Source organism: Talpa occidentalis, unplaced genomic scaffold (genome assembly GCF_014898055.3).
Source record: "Talpa occidentalis isolate TD23 unplaced genomic scaffold, MPIMG_talOcc4v2.1 talOcc4.12, whole genome shotgun sequence".
In the NCBI taxonomy this organism is placed as follows: domain Eukaryota; kingdom Metazoa; phylum Chordata; class Mammalia; order Eulipotyphla; family Talpidae; genus Talpa; species Talpa occidentalis.
In genome coordinates this window covers 102,314,477-102,328,861 of record NW_023601212.1, presented here as the reverse complement: position 1 = coordinate 102,328,861, position 14,385 = coordinate 102,314,477, and the positions used below count along the sequence as shown (strand labels likewise).

Here is a 14,385-nt window from a genome sequence, read left to right as displayed (position 1 = left end):
GGGCTCACCTGCTACCTTGACCGTCACCCTGGGCTCCTCGAAGGTTATCGGGGTCGACGAGTCCGGCCTCTTCAGTCCTCAGCCGCCAAACCCAAGACCGCCGGCGGCAGGGTTGCGGGGGCTGGGAGGACTGGCCCGCCACGGCCAGGCGTGCAGGGACAGTCACTTTTCCAGTGACCCCAGACGGGCCTGGCGGAGGGCGGGGCTTGGGGCAATGTTTGGCCCAGTGGCCCTCCAGGCCACCCTTGAAGCCGGCTCCCGGCGGCGGTCGGCGGGGGCCCATGGGACCCAGGGTCGTCGTCTGTCGGGCGGCAGGCGCTGCGGTCGTGGGAGGAGCAGGGCCTGGCGGTCTCAAGGCAGCTACAAGGGCCCGAGCTTGAAGCTCGGCCTTCCGGCGACTGCGGAGTTCCCTCTCTGCCCTGTCCCGTTCCTCCCGCTTGTTACTACCGTGAGGCCGTCTTCAGCAGCTCCCGGGGAGGGGTGTGAGCACCGTCCTCAGCCTGCCTGAGCTGTTTTCCGATGTCTGGGGCTGACGGATATAAAATGGCTACTGTGGCGCCTGCAGGCGAGTCAGGGTCCAGCCTGGTGTGGCGCTGGAGCGCCCCCGTCAGGCGGCTAAGGAGGGCAGGAGGGTTTTCCGGGCCGACTGGGTGATGCTCCGGAGCGCATCAAAGTTTATAGTTCACGCGCTGCCGCCTGGAGACCAGCTCGGGGACAGGTAAGAAAACGGTCTCAGTGAGCCGCGTCAGTGTCAGTCTGGAATTCCCAGCCAGGCTCCCCGGGGAGCTGCTTCGGGGCCGGGGGCATGGTTGTGTCAGGGACCTGATCTGCGTGGCCTCGAGCAGACTCAAAAACACGTTCCCTTTTACTAGAGTCGGGGTGGAGGAGAGGACGCCAAGTGAGTCATGGCGCGTCAGGTCACAGGCTTGGGCAAGATCACGACATTCTTTGGTCTGGGTGCTGGGGTCGTGAGGGAAAGAGCCAGACGCTTTTCATCAGCGGGAGAGGCCTGCGGACTCCGCCTGCTCTTCCGTCCCACCCACTCCCCTGGGGGCGCGGAAGAGGGGAGTGGGGTGGCGGCTGGGAGGTGGAAAGAAAGGCGGGGAGGGGCTGGACTGGGGAGCTGGAGGAGGAGAAGATGGAGAATTTAGAGGATCAGAAGGCAGAAGAGGGGTCCGGAGAGGGCGAGAGTGAGAGGAGGCTCCAGACTTTGGAAGTGCGCCAGGTTTTCAGGAGGGAGGGGAGGGCCGGAGCGCAGGAGAAAGACGGCCTGGCCCTCAGGGAGTTGGGGCCACTTTTTCTGCCTATGGCAAAGGTTGTCTAAGTTGGTTAGAATTTGGGGGTCAAAAGGGCCCATTTCCGGCCACCTAGAGCCGCTGTCCAGTTCCTATTTGGGCCAGGCCCTGGTGCAATAAAAAATGAGGCGCTTAGGTCTCACATCCGGCTTTACATGTCGAGGGCCAAGCGCCTTCAGGAGGCACCCAAGGGCGTGTGTGCCAGAATGCGGGATGGTGTTGATCCCATAGTGAGTGTCCCTCTTAGGGTCCCAAATGGAGGGTCGGGGAAGGCCTACGTCCCAGTGTCCCGGCCCGATCCTCAGGAAGTTGAGTGGGAGAGTGAAGGGGAAGGCGGCGTCCCGTGTCCTCTTTACCTCCGTTCCCCTGAGGAGACGCCTCACCTCAGAGGGAGCCCCAAATGGAGAGCGCGGGTCAGGAGGGGATAGCGATCGCTGAATAAAAAGCAGAGACCTTCGTGATCCGAGGGACCCTAGAGGCAAGAACTCACCCGGGAGAGTCAAGAGCCCAGCCTGGGGGTCCACAGGCCGCCGAGTCTTTTCGTTCTTCACGATTATTTGGCGAAGTGCCCCGGGACGAGCAGGCGGGCCACCAGGGGCAGGAGGGTGGCCCTCCACGAGGGAGGAGGAGTTGTTGAGGCGGAGGTGGCCCCGTGGCCTGGAGCTCCCAGGGCAGCCCGATGCGGGACGAGAGCAAGTCCCTGCTCTGCTCCCGGGGCCCGCTAGCAGCGAGGCCCCGTCTCCTGCTGGGAGGGCGCCCGGGTGGCACACCGGTTCAGCCTTCGTGAGCTCAGAGCGTTATAGGGCAGCCCCGAAACAAAACAGGGTTCCTGACTGTGGGTCCTCACCCGCGCGCTCAAAAGGACTTATCCATGCTCCACTGCAGGCGCACGCGAAAGGTTCATAAAAGGTTTATTCACAAGGGAAGGGAAATGAGGAAATGGACAGCTCAGGGAGAAAAGTGGGAGACAAAGTTTTAAATGCGTCCTACCCGATCCGCCGATCAGGAATCCCAGATGGCGCCCTGAGAGCTGGCCGCGAGCCAGGAGCCGTGAAGCCAGGAGGCGAGCAGTAGCCAGCCCAAGGCCCACCTGTCTGGTTTTTATACCCAACCTGGCTGCCCAACTCCACCCTCAGGTCCCAGCCACCTTCCCTTTGGGGGTGACGGGATTTGTCTTTCCCAATGTCCTGATGGCTTTGGCCTGGAGTGGGGGTGGCGTCCACAAAGTCTGCGTGGGATCAGCGCAGGACATCCTCTCCCCCTAACAAGAGGGGCTCCCGGCCGCCAGTTCCACGGGGAGAGGCGGGGAGAGAGAGTGAACGAGAGGGAGAGCGGAGGGCTCGGGACGGGGCAGGGTCCCCATGCAGGATTGAACCCTGTTCCCGGCCAAGGCACCAGATGAAGGGTCCGGTGAAGACAAGGAGAGCCAGGCGACATTTCTCACAGGAAGGGGAAATTTATTGCACCCCGGGCGGACCTCCCGGACCCAAGGTGGGGGCCCGTGAAGCCGGGCCCGTTGTGGGGGGAGATGTCCCTTTTATTTATTTAGTTTTTTTTTAAGATTTATTTTTATTTATTTATTTACTTATTTTATTTATTTATTTATTTGTACAAGCACTGGGCACAGTCAGAAGCGCGGGAGGGTGAGAGAATTCACCAGAGCCAGAGCGGGGAGCAGAGCAGGCAGACTGATTAAATACACTGCTGAGGGGAGCAGCGGGCGGCAGGAGAGGTCTGCGCGCCATGTGGGACCCTCCTCCCGTGGCCGGGGAGCAGCCGGGGATCGAACCGGCACTGCAGAGGCTGCGGGCAGCTTGGCAACCCAGCGCTCAACCGCTGCGCCCCGGGGAGGCCCGAGATGTCCCTTTCATAGGGTGAGGAGAGGTCAGGCAGGAAAACCAGGCTGGGGGGACAGGTTTAGGCAACAAAGCTGTTTTTCGTGGCCCGAGCTGTTTTCTCCTGGTTATGCCTTCAGTGTGGGTTTGATGGTATCAGGGTCCTGGTGTCGGCCGTCTTGTCCTTTTCTGTGTGGGCTTCCTCGTTCCTGGCCCCCGCAGCGCCCTCTCGCTGCCCGGGCACCGGGGAGGGCTGGCCGCCAGCTGGCCGCGGAGAGAGGGAGCTCGGGGCGATCTCGGCCGCCAGCCCCGGGCTGGGATCCCGCCCCCGCAGCCGCCGCTGGTCCAGCCAGGCTGAGGCGGGGAGCAGGGCTGGGCCGGCTCCCCTCCCCGCCGGCAGGCCCGTCTGTCTCCCCGTCTCTGAGCTCGCCGTGGGCCACCACGAGGAGGCCACGGCTGCAGGACACCCCCTGCTGGGCGAGCAGGGACACGCCCCCGCCCCAGCAGGGGCGCAGGGACGGGTCCTGCCCCCAGGGAGCGCTGCAGGCCGCTCCTGAGCAGGGGTGGAGGGAGGACGGGACTAGGGGTTCAAGCCCACAGCTGGGGGGTCCAGCTCTCCGTCTGGGTTCCTCATTTGTGAAGTGGGAGATGAGCACCTCACACCCGGTGCTGGCGCGGAGATGCTCACGCCGGGAACCCCCGCGCCAGGCCCACCCCAGGCCGGCGGTGAGCGCCTGTGCCCTTGCTGCCCCCCCACCCATGTACCCCCCACCCTCCACCCATCCCCCAGCCACCCACCACCCACCCAGCCGTCCACGGCCCTTCCCGGCCAGGGGCATCTCTAAGGTCCAGGAGAACAAGGGACGCTGGGGAGAAACCCCTCCTGGCTTCCAGAGACGGCCTGGCCCTCACGCTCACAGCCGCTGGTGACGGGCTGGTCACTCGTTAGCAGCTGGTTCGTTTGCCGCTTACGCGTAGTCGGCTGGTTACCCGGCCAGGCGACCCGTGAGCTAGTGAGCCGCGAGTCAGTCAGCCCACCCGCGCCTCAGGGCACCCCCAAGCCCAGCCGGCCTGGACACGTGTCCCAGCGCAGACGGGCCTCTGGCGGGTGGAGAGTGTCTCCTCGGGCCTGTGCTCGCGCCCTGGGGCACTTCGGGTCACCCGGTAGATTCTCGTGGGTAGTCGGGAGTTAACGAGCTCCTGCTCAGCCAACTAGTTGGAGCCCTGGGGCCGCTCCCGCCCTCCCGAGGCCCAGCGCCAGCCCCAGCCCCAGGAGGCCTTCCGCCACCCCTGCCCCACTCTGGGTCCCCCGCTGGCTGCTGCCCGCAGAGGGGGCGCCTGGGGAAAGTCGAGAAGCTTCAGTCCTGCAGCCCAGCCCCTTCCAGCAGGAGGCTAATGGTGCCACACAACCCTCCTCTCGGCGTGGGGGGAGAGGGGCGTCCCCGCGCACCCGTGACCCCTCCCGGGGAGGCTCCATCTGCACAGGCCCGGGGGCAGGGCAGCCGCTGCTCAGGTATGTCTGGTCAAGGACCCCCTGCGCCCTCGGGCAGGTCTGAAGCGCCAGGTCTGCAGGGAGAGCAGCTCCGGGAGGGCAGGGAGCAGGGTCCCGCGGGGGCCAGGCCGCAGGTCGTGCTGAAGGCGGGCTCGCACTCGCCCCAGGAAAGGCGTTCCGAGGAGAAGACTTGGTGTCCTCGAGCAGCTGGGGCCCAAACAGGCCGCTGGCCCGTCCCCGCCAGGCAGACATGCTTGACCCCACCCCTCAGCCAGACCCCGCTCCTGCAGGACGTGGGGTGGGGGTGGGGGCTTCTGCACCTGTGCGGCGCAGCTGGGACATAAGACTGAGGGTCCCGGGGTGGGTCTTGGGGTGCACGGGGTGGGGCGAGCGTGAGGGGGCGTCCAGGAGCCCCCCGGGCACAGAAGGCTCTGGAAGGCCTCGACTCCAAGGTGCAGACATATTTATTACAGACAGGGCAGGACGGGGCGGCTGCCAAAGTGAAGGGCTCGGTCAGGGGTCCCACCGCGTTGGGGTGGGGTGCAGGAGGTGGGGGGCGCGGAGTAGGGGGAGCAGCAGCAGCAGCAGCAGCAGCGGCGGCGGCGGCGGGCAGGGGCCTGGCCGGAGTGCCCCGCTGCGGGCCACCAGCTTGCGGATCCAGTTGAAGTGCTTGCTGACGTTGGTGTAGACGCCGGGCCGGTTGGGTCGGCCGCAGCCCGTGCCCCAGCTCACGACCCCAACCTGAACCCACAGCCCGTCCTTTTTGCAGGTCAAGGGTCCGCCAGAGTCGCCCTGGGGAGCAGTGTGGGTTAGTGGGTGGGAGGGCGGAGGGCTGCACAGCGGGGTGCAGTCACCCCCTCCCCGGGAACCAAGCTCAGCTTCTGCCGCTACACAGCAGCCCCTGCTCCCGGGGCCGAGGGGCGCCTGCCCTCAGCCCAGGAGGGGGCTGCTGGGCCTGAGCTGGGGAGGGAAGGGGCACTCACGAAGCAGGAGTCCTTGCCACCTTGGGGGTAGCCGGCGCACACCATGTCCCCCCAGATGTCCGTGCGGAAGGAGGGCTGGGAGTACAGGTGGTTGCACATGGAGGTGTTGATGATGCCCACCTGCACCTCCTGCAGCTTGTAGGGCGCTGGCAGCACTGGGGGGCAGAGGAAGAGCGTCACTTAGCCTGTCTCCCCCGTCAGTTCGTTGGCTGAGGCTGGAGGGCGGCCGGGGCACCCCCGGTCCCTGGGCCTCGCCCCCGGAGAGCCACTGGTCTAGCCTGGCACTGCCCTTATGGGTGAGCAGCCAGATCCCGGGAGGCCAGGGTGTCCCAGCCCCTCCTGGACCCCCGGTTTCCTGTCCCACGTGGCGGGCCGCTGAGCTGGTTCCTGATGACCACGCCCCGTGGCCACATCTCCGTCGGCTGGACCGCTGGCCGTCCAGGCAGGGGGACACTCCTGGAAGCTCTGGGCACCCCAGGACCTGCGTGGGGAGCACTTGGGCTGCTTCAGCACCAAGGAGGAGCTGGGCAGGACCCGCTTTCAGGCAAGGAGAGAGCTGGGGCCTGACTGCCCCCCACCCAGGCAGCAGGGAGGTGCCGAGCCCAAGGGGGCCCGGGCCTGTCCAGTTCCTACGTCTGGGCCCCTCATATCCTGCAGAGGCAGCAACAACAGACGGAAAGACGAGGTGAGAGGGCCGTGCAGACTGCCGAGCCTCGGGGCGGGCAGGCCTAGAGGGCTCGGCCCAGCCCTGTGGTGGGGACAACGGTCAGCCCCTTTGACAGGTGGGGGAACTGAGGCCCCAGTGGATGACGTGTCCTGCAGAGCTGAGGTGGACACCAGGCCGGGGGCCGCAGGAGACACTGAGGCCCGTGACAGTAGTGGGCGCCGGCCAGACGCCAGCCGGGGATGGGGGGGCATTTGAGAAGAGCAAGGACCCCAGTTTCAGGGAGAGGCAGATCGAGGCTGAGACTGGCCCACTGAGAGGGGGACCTTGGGGCCACACTCCCTGTGGGACTCAGGCTCTGCCTTCGCTCCCCGGGACCTTGGCAATTTCCACACCTGCCTCGGCTCCCTGTAAAGCAGGGACTACCCTGCCCCTGCCTCACCAGAGGGACGAGCAGAGGCACAGAGACCGCGCCGGCCCCCCGAGGCCGGGGTCCAGGAAGGGGCGCACACAGCCCTTCCTGCTGCGGCCGCTGTGGTTACAGGAGGGGCGGGCCGGGGCCGGCAGGGCCTCCCGGGGCGCTGGCCCGGGGTGTCTGGGTGGACGTGCAGGTGGCTCGTGGGGCACCAGGACTCTGGAGATGCATCTCAAAGACAGGGAAAGGGGTTCAGTCTCCAGGAGGGCAGGTAAGAGGGGCAGGTGCTGTGGTCTGGAGGAGCCCGGGGCCGCGTTTGGGGTTGGGGGGAGCTCCCGCCAGGGGAGCTTTCGGGCCCCTCTCCCCCGGCCCGGGCATGCTAGAGAGTAAGGCCGCCCGCTGGGTCTGGAAGGCCTGGCTCGGGAGGGAGGCCTGCTGCGTGGGCGCGTGGTGTGGGAGCGGCCGCCGAGAGAAGGCCGAGCCCCGGAAGGAGGGCCCAGCTCGACAGACAGACCAGGGGGCGGAGGCGGGGGCCGGGTGGAGGCACAGGGCCTGGCGGGGCCCCTCTCCCCCCGCCTGTGCCCAGCCTCACTCTCATTCTCCGCGACGTCCCCCCAGCCGGTCACCCAGCAGTCGTTGCGGTTCTGGAACTCAGAGGAGGAGGCCAGGACGCAGATGGGCTGGATGAACTTGTCGTAGGTGACGGGGGAGGACAGCTTCAGCAGGGCGATGTCGTAGGGCTCGGACCCCAGGTACAGGGGGCTCAGAATGATGTCCTGCACCTGGTACCGGTTATAGAAGGCCTGCAGGTTCCAGATGGACGGGAAGGCAGACAGCTCCCCAAACTGGACCGTCCATGCAAAGGGGTCATTGTTCCTGGTCGGGGGAGAGCTGTCTGGGTGGCCGCCCGGCACACGCCCTCCTGGGGTGGGCCTGCGGGGTGCCATCAGGGTCCCTGACACCCTTGGAGCCTTTCTTAGGGGCCCCCAAGTCCCCGAAGAAACCATGAGAGCCCAGAGGCCGAGACTGCGTCCCCGGCGCAGGGGCCTGGGTGGCAAAGGTGGCTGCCCGGCCCGGGGACCCTCCGTGGCCACTCGGCCAGCCTGGCAGCTCCCAGCTGCCCGCAAAGAACCACCCAGGCCCGGCCCCAAAGCAGGGGGGGGTCCCACAGCTCCCTGGGGGCAGGAACCCCGCCGGGGCCAGCACCTGGCACCCCTGCTGCTGCCTGCACCGGACGGACGCTGCGCTGGGGCGGGAGGAGGGAGGTGAGGGCTGGAGCTCCCTGCTGGGGAGGGGACAGGGCAGGAAACCAGCCCATGTGCAAACGTGCCTGGGGTGTTGGGGGAATATTCTGGAAGGCGCTCAGCGGGCCTCCCCGGGGCGCCCGGGGCCAACGGTCCCCGCGGGCGCGTGCGCGGGGGGCGCCGGACACTCACTGGTCGAAGCAGTGCGCGGCGGTCAGCGCCCAGCGGTGGCTGAGCAGGCTGGCGCCGCAGAAGTGCGAGCCCCACAGCCGCAGGCTGCCCTGCCACGGCCAGCGCCCCTGCTCCGCCGCCTGGCCGCCCACGATGCGCGTGGGGAGCGCGCGCTGGCCGCAGGGCCCTGGGGGACAGGACACCTGCGGCCGCGGCCCCCGAGGCCCGCCCGGGGCGCCCGGGAACGCGCGGGGTCACGCCCAGGGCCCCCCCCCGCGCCCGGGCCCCCCCCCCCGCGCCCGGCCCCCCGCCCCCCCCCCCCCCCCCCCCCGCCCGGGGCCCCTCCCCGCCCCCCGGGGCGCAGGGCCCGCCCGCCCGGCCCGGCCGTTACATGAGAGCAGCGAGGAGTTCGCGTGACCTGGCGGGAGAGCGAGACGTGAGGCGGCGCCGCGCCCGGACCGAGACCGGACCGAGACCGGACCGAGCCCGGGCCCGCGGGCGGCGCCTACCTGCGAACAGGATGTCCTTGTCCTGCAGCGCTGCGGGCGGGCGGGAGGGACGGGGCGGCCCGGTCAGCGCCCGCCTCCCGCCCGCCCGCCCCGCGCCCCGCCCCGCCCCGCCCCGCTCACCCCACAGCCGCGCCAGCAGCAGCCACGCCAGCGCCACGCGCGCGCCCATGGCCGCCTCTGCGCCCCGGCGCCCCCTGGGGCCGCGCCTCCCGGCCGCGCGGCGCCCCCTGCGGGGAGGGGCCCTGGGGCGCGGCCCGCGGGGTCAGGGCTCGGGCCCCCAGCCCAGCCTCGAGGACCTCCCGGGCCTCTCCCCGGCCCGCAGCCCCGGCTCCCGGCCGACCCCGCGCGCCTCGGCCGCCCGCGCCTGCCGCCGGGAAGGGCCCGGGACGGCGCGGCCGGCACCGGCGGGACAGGCCCGTCCTCGAGGGGCCGCGGGGCCGCGCACTGCCGGGCTGAGCCGGGAGGGGCGCCCAGCTCAGCGCTGCCTGGTCCCGTCTGGGCCCGCGCCAGGGCCGGGCCTGCTGCCCGCCCGTCCCCTCCAGCCCCAGGCGCCCCAGCCGCCCCGTCGGCGCCCGGGTTCAATCCTGACCGTGGAAACTGCCTTCCACGTTACTCAGGGTCCTGGCGGCGGGCGCCCCGGCCGTCCACCCGCTGTCCTGTGGCTGGTGACTGTCGGGAAGGCGGTTCTGGGAGGCCGGGCCCGCATGGTGCCCCTGAGTGTCCGGCGCGCTGCCAGGGACATGGCTGAGTTGGAGTGAGTGGCCCCAGGACGAACTTCTGGGGTCCTCCGCGGGGAGCCAGCGCAGCAACTGTTGGAAGGGCGCCTGACGAGCCGTCTCTGCAGGTCCCCAGAGCTGGTGGGGTGCTCGCTGCCCCTCGGGCATCGTTCAGGGCTCTCCAGGCCACACAGAGCTGGCCCAGGGGGTGGACTCCTGGTTGGGGCCCCAGATTTCCCCTCGTATTTGGTGTCCTGGTCTGGGGTGTTCCGGAGATGGGGGGAGAGAGCATTCGGTGGGGATCTGGGGGGCCTCCAAGGGACTGTCATGGTGAGCCCGCACTCCCACTCTTGGCTGGGCAGCAGCCTGGCTGGGCGCCCCCAGCTGCTCAAGCATACCTGGGCTCACAGGAGCCCAGGGCTAGGGGCTGGGGTGTCCCGATCCATCTCCCCCCCTCCCCGGTGCCCCCAGCCTGGGCTCTGGGAGAAGGCAGCCGCCTGAAGCCTCTCCCCACCCCCTGTTCTCCTGTGAGCCCAGGAGGAGGCTGAGGGTTCTGCACCCCAGCAGGGGGGGCAGCAAGCACTGACCCCAGGCTGCCCCTCCCCTCTGAGCAGCCCCTCTGTACAGCTCTGCTCCCCCTTTGTCTGGGGACTCTGTAGCCAGAGGGGTTGCCAGCCACCCCTCTGCCCAATGGTGCCAGGAACCCCATGCCCAGACCTCTTTGGGGCCCAGTGTGGGCCTCTCTTGAATGCCCCCGGGTCGCCTCACATCTCTGGTCACCCCCACACTGGCCACTTCTGACCCCCAGGTCAGATGCCCTCCCCTCTTCCCAGCAGGCGCCTCCTTCCTGGCTGACCGCCCTCTCCCCAGCCCTCAGCGGAGGCCCGTCCCCCCACAGGGCCCGCTCGCCCTCCGCCGGTCACTGCACCCTCCACAGGCCTCCCGCAGCCATGCCAGAGCCGCCGCGCGGCCGTGCCCTCCTGGGTGGCCCAGCACCTGCGGTGGCCAAGCTCGCAGAGGCTGTTGTTCCGCAGGGTATGAGGCTGGACCCTGCGGCCACCCGCTCCCACACCCAGGCCTGTCCCACTGCAGAAGTGTCCCCCAGGGGATGGGACGGCCCTGGGGCTGATGGGACCCCGGTGGTCGGGCAGCCACGGGTCCGAGGGAGAGGTGGGGAGAAGCTGGAGGACGCACCCCCCACAGGGCCCATGAGCCGGGGTGGGGGCGGCAGGGGCGCAGAGGAGACCGCACGGGCCGGGAGTTGGCAGCTCCGTCGGGGCGGGGAGAAGGCCAGCCCCGGGCGCCCTTCACGTTCCACCGGAGGTTGTCGCGGGGGGCACCCGGGCGGCCCGGAGCGGGGTGGGTGAGGCCATGGGGGCCCCTCGAGCCGCGGCCCTTGCTCTCGGCGGGTCAGGGCCGGCTCCGCGGGCCCGGGGCGGGGCCTGCCCAGGAGGACACTCGGTCAGCGACAGCAGGCCCCGCCCCTGCCGCGCCCCTCCGAGTCCTGGCCCTGCCGGCCCTGCCAGCCCACTCGCCAGCCGGCACCCAGCTCCAGCCCGGGCCAGCAGCGCGCGCCGCCCCGAGTGACAGACGGAGACCCCTGTGCTGTGCGTGGGCTGCTCCCTCCGACCCCACAGCCAGAGGGCGGGACCCGCGTGCCAGCCCGGACCTGACCCAGCGCGGCGGCAGCGCCCGCCAGGACCGCCTCTGCGGGGAGAGAGCCCCTTTGTTCCGGCGCCTGGCAGCTGAGCGCGGGGCGGGCCGGAGGGATTATGGCCTGTCAAGTTATGCCCGGTAATCCCCGCGAGGGGCTCCTGATCCCCAGGGACAAAGGGCCTGTTGAGTCTCCCTGGCAGCTAGGGCGGAACCAGTGTGCCTGTGGGGGGGGTGCAAGCTCCGTGGGTGGGGGTGCAGGGCAGCTGGCGACTGCCAGGCTGAGGCTCCTCTGAACCCCGCGCCTGCTGAGCCTGTGTGAGCCCCGCACCCCCCAGTTCAGCCCACGTCCCCCACTCCCCGCCTAGAAGGCGCTTCCTGGAGTCCGTGACCAGGTGGGCCTCCCTCGGGCTCCCAACCCTGCCAGCCTGGAGGTGGAGAGAAGGTGCTGAATTGGCATCGACCCCAAAAAGTGCTCAAAAAAGCTGGGATGGGAACACAGACCCTTTGTCCCTCCCCGGGTGCCGCTTTGCCAAGATCTGGCCTGTTCCGCCCCCGTCTCAGGGGCTTCCCGGCCTAGGGCGGGCCCTGCTGCCTGTCTATGGGCTGCGGGCCGCTGCCTCCCTGCCGCTCGCTGCATTCACAGACCTGAAGGTCGCTGGGAAGGATGAGGAGCTTTGGGGGGCAGGTGGGGGCCCTCACCTTCCTACGTGAGTCAGTGGGGCCTGAGCCCTCAGGAGCTGGTCCAGGGAGACCAGTGCAGGCCGGAGAAAGGGACGGCTCCGGACATACTCCTCTCTCTCTGTTCTGCTCCCCAGTAAAGGCTGAGTGTTAAATGGAGCCCCCAGTCCCCCCTGAGCCCCGCGGCCGCCAGCACCCGGGCGGGGCAGCACCGTGGCCGGGAGGGAATCCGTGGCTGCGGGTGAGGGGCCGCGAACGCCACCTCTGCAGGACAGCCTGGCCCGGCCTCGCCGCGGAGGCCCGAGGGTGGGCGAGGCTGCCTGAGGTGCCACACTCGTGGGCATGGCCCCGAATCTCACGGAACGACTTTGCATGTGTCACCAAACAGCATTTGCCTTTGGAATCGTTTCCAGCCACTTAAAAATGTAAAGTGCGATCCCGGGTCCTGCGCTGGGCAGGTCAGGGGTGCAGCCACCAGGCCCCCCTAGCCACATGTCGCAGGGCATGGACAGGCCTGAGGCAGCACCTGGGTACCTGGCACCCTGGCCGGACCCCGGCCCGCCGAGGCCACGCGGCAGCTGGGCACCGGGCTGCGGCCGGCAGGATCCGGCCCAGGGGCGCCTGCGGACGTGGGCCCTGCTCCTGCCCTGGGGTCCGGGCCAAGCTGGACGACCCTCCCCCACCTCTGAGCCGAGTTAGTCCAGGCGCTGAGACACCCGGAGGGGACAGCGGGCGCCTGTCACTGTTCCGGGCTGTTTGTGTAGGCCGCGGGGCCAGAACAGCAAACACGGCACGTCCGGAGCCGCCCCAGGATGCTCTGGGGAGCCCCCCCAGCGACAGCCCCCACCCCAGCTCTTCCTTCTGGCCGGGGGCCCACAGGGCCCGGGAGGGTATAAAGGGCTCCGGGGAGCAGCGCCCAGGACTCGGGCAGGGCTGCCGACCAGACCGCTTCCAGGTAGGGCTCGAGCGGGGCGGCGGGGGGCCTGGCTGGGCGCCTGCGAGCTCCCTCTCTCCCCAGGGGCTGCCGGGCCTGCGACACCATGCTGCTGTGGCTGAGCCTCCTGCTGTGGAGCGGCGCCTGCTGGGCTGACCGTGAGTCGGGCTGGGCCACCCCCAATCCTGAGACCCGGGCGTGGGCCCCACCCCAGAGGCCTCGGGGTCAGGACGGCCCCATCTGAGGACCCGCGTCACCGGGTTCCCCTGTCTCCATCTTCACATCCAGAGATGTACGGGGCTGCGCGCGGCACCTACTGCTCGGTGCCCCAGAGCAGCGACAGCGATATCACCGGCATCCGGGTGTCCATGGGCTTGGCCGGCCTCATTAAAGGGTGCGTAGGGCGCCGGGGCTTCTGGGGCTGCTCCCACGCGGGGCAGGGGTGATCCCCTTGCCTCTCCCACAAGCCCAGCCCCACTCGCCACCGCCCAGCCCCACTCGCCGCTGCCCAGCCCCAGCGCGGCCGCGGGACCAGGGGGAGGGTGGCGTGGGCCCAGGCCACAGAGGCGGGACGAAAGTAGAGGCAGACAGCTGGGCTGTGGTCAGCATTGTGCTCAGTGCTTTTGGGGTCCCCGGCACCTGGGAGAGGGAATGGGGCCAAGCAGCCAGCGCCCCAAGGGCACAGCGAGGGTGGGGGGGCTGGGGCAGCACCGAGGTGGGGGAGGCCCCGGAAGCCCTGGCCGCGGAGCCAGTGGGCCCAGGTGAGCGTGGGGTCACCTGTGCTCAGGCCTGCGACCCGGGCCCCAGGGCAGCTCCCCACCCTGGGCCTTGACAAGGGCTGAGGGGCGGGCTCCATGCTGGTTCCCAACGGTCACCCCCCATTACAGAGAGGGAAACCGAGGCCCAGAGAAGCTGGGGAAGAGGCCCACACCCCAGAGTCCCTGCGGGCAGAGCAACATTCCCATCTCAGCACCCAGGGCGGCCCGGGCTCCCTCGGCGCATGGGCCGCTGCCCTGCGTGCCTGGAGGGGGAGGGCGACAACCAGGCAGGGGTCACCCAGGACGTCCCCCCACGGCTCCCCTCCCTAGGGTCTCCCTGAGACAAGGCTCCGTCTGGAGCGAGATGTGCGGCAAGAAGGACGTCATCAACCAGGAGTTCATTCTGTGGCCGGGCGAGCACGTCACCTCCGTGTACGGCGCCAGCAAGAGCTTCTTCCGCTACCTGGTCTTCTACACCAACTTCGGGCGCTGGGTCTCCTTTGGGCAGGAGGACGGCCGCACCTTCGCCGCCAACCCCGCCGAGCCCGGGAAGGTGCTGACCGGCATCTTTGGGCAGTACAGCCTCCTGGGCCTCACGGGCATGGGCTTCAAGTGGGACTACCCCCTGGTGGAGCCGACCACCCCGAGCTCTCCCACGACACTGAATGTAAAGACAACAACACATTAGTGCCCCCGGCTCCCAGGCATGGAGTCAAGCACCTGCCGCAGCCTGTCTGGTGATGGGTGTGGCCCTGGGGATCTGAGTGCCCACCCGAGCCAGAGCCCTCCAATAAATGAAAGCACAAACCGCGTGTCCAGGCTGGTCCTTGGGTCTGGGGCCATCGTGGGCTGCGCAACCCTGGAGGGGGGCAGCCCCGAAACCAGCCACAGGACGAGGCAGGAGAGGGTGCCAGGGCCGTCCCGCATCGGCCATGCACACCTGGGACCGACCCTCAGCGAGGACACGGGAACAAAGGAGGCCCCGGGCCCACCCCAGTGTCCACTGGCCCCACCTGGGCAGGCGCGTGTCCAGGC

The 14,385-nt window shown here is 69.3% G+C and overlaps 2 protein-coding genes across 2 annotated transcripts; one reads left to right on the top strand and one right to left on the bottom strand.

Moving 5' to 3' along the window:
• Positions 1 to 5,073: 5,073 nt before the first annotated feature.
• On the bottom strand, positions 5,074 to 8,777 carry LOC119242378 (testisin-like). The gene is made up of 7 exons (XM_037508098.2): positions 8,729 to 8,777; positions 8,609 to 8,638; positions 8,491 to 8,517; positions 8,121 to 8,286; positions 7,277 to 7,560; positions 5,606 to 5,760; positions 5,074 to 5,414 (listed from the first exon to the last, which is right to left on the bottom strand). The coding sequence occupies exons 1-7, from the start codon at positions 8,775 to 8,777 to the stop codon at positions 5,136 to 5,138; spliced, it is 990 nt and encodes a 329-aa protein (XP_037363995.2). The 3' UTR covers positions 5,074 to 5,135.
• A 2,097-nt stretch (positions 8,778 to 10,874) lies between these two features.
• LOC119240231 (zymogen granule protein 16 homolog B-like) lies at positions 10,875 to 14,183 on the top strand. Its single transcript, XM_037504598.1, has 4 exons — positions 10,875 to 11,118; positions 12,677 to 12,750; positions 12,881 to 12,986; positions 13,681 to 14,183. The coding sequence occupies exons 2-4, from the start codon at positions 12,699 to 12,701 to the stop codon at positions 14,036 to 14,038; spliced, it is 516 nt and encodes a 171-aa protein (XP_037360495.1). The 5' UTR covers positions 10,875 to 11,118; positions 12,677 to 12,698; the 3' UTR covers positions 14,039 to 14,183.
• Positions 14,184 to 14,385: the final 202 nt, after the last annotated feature.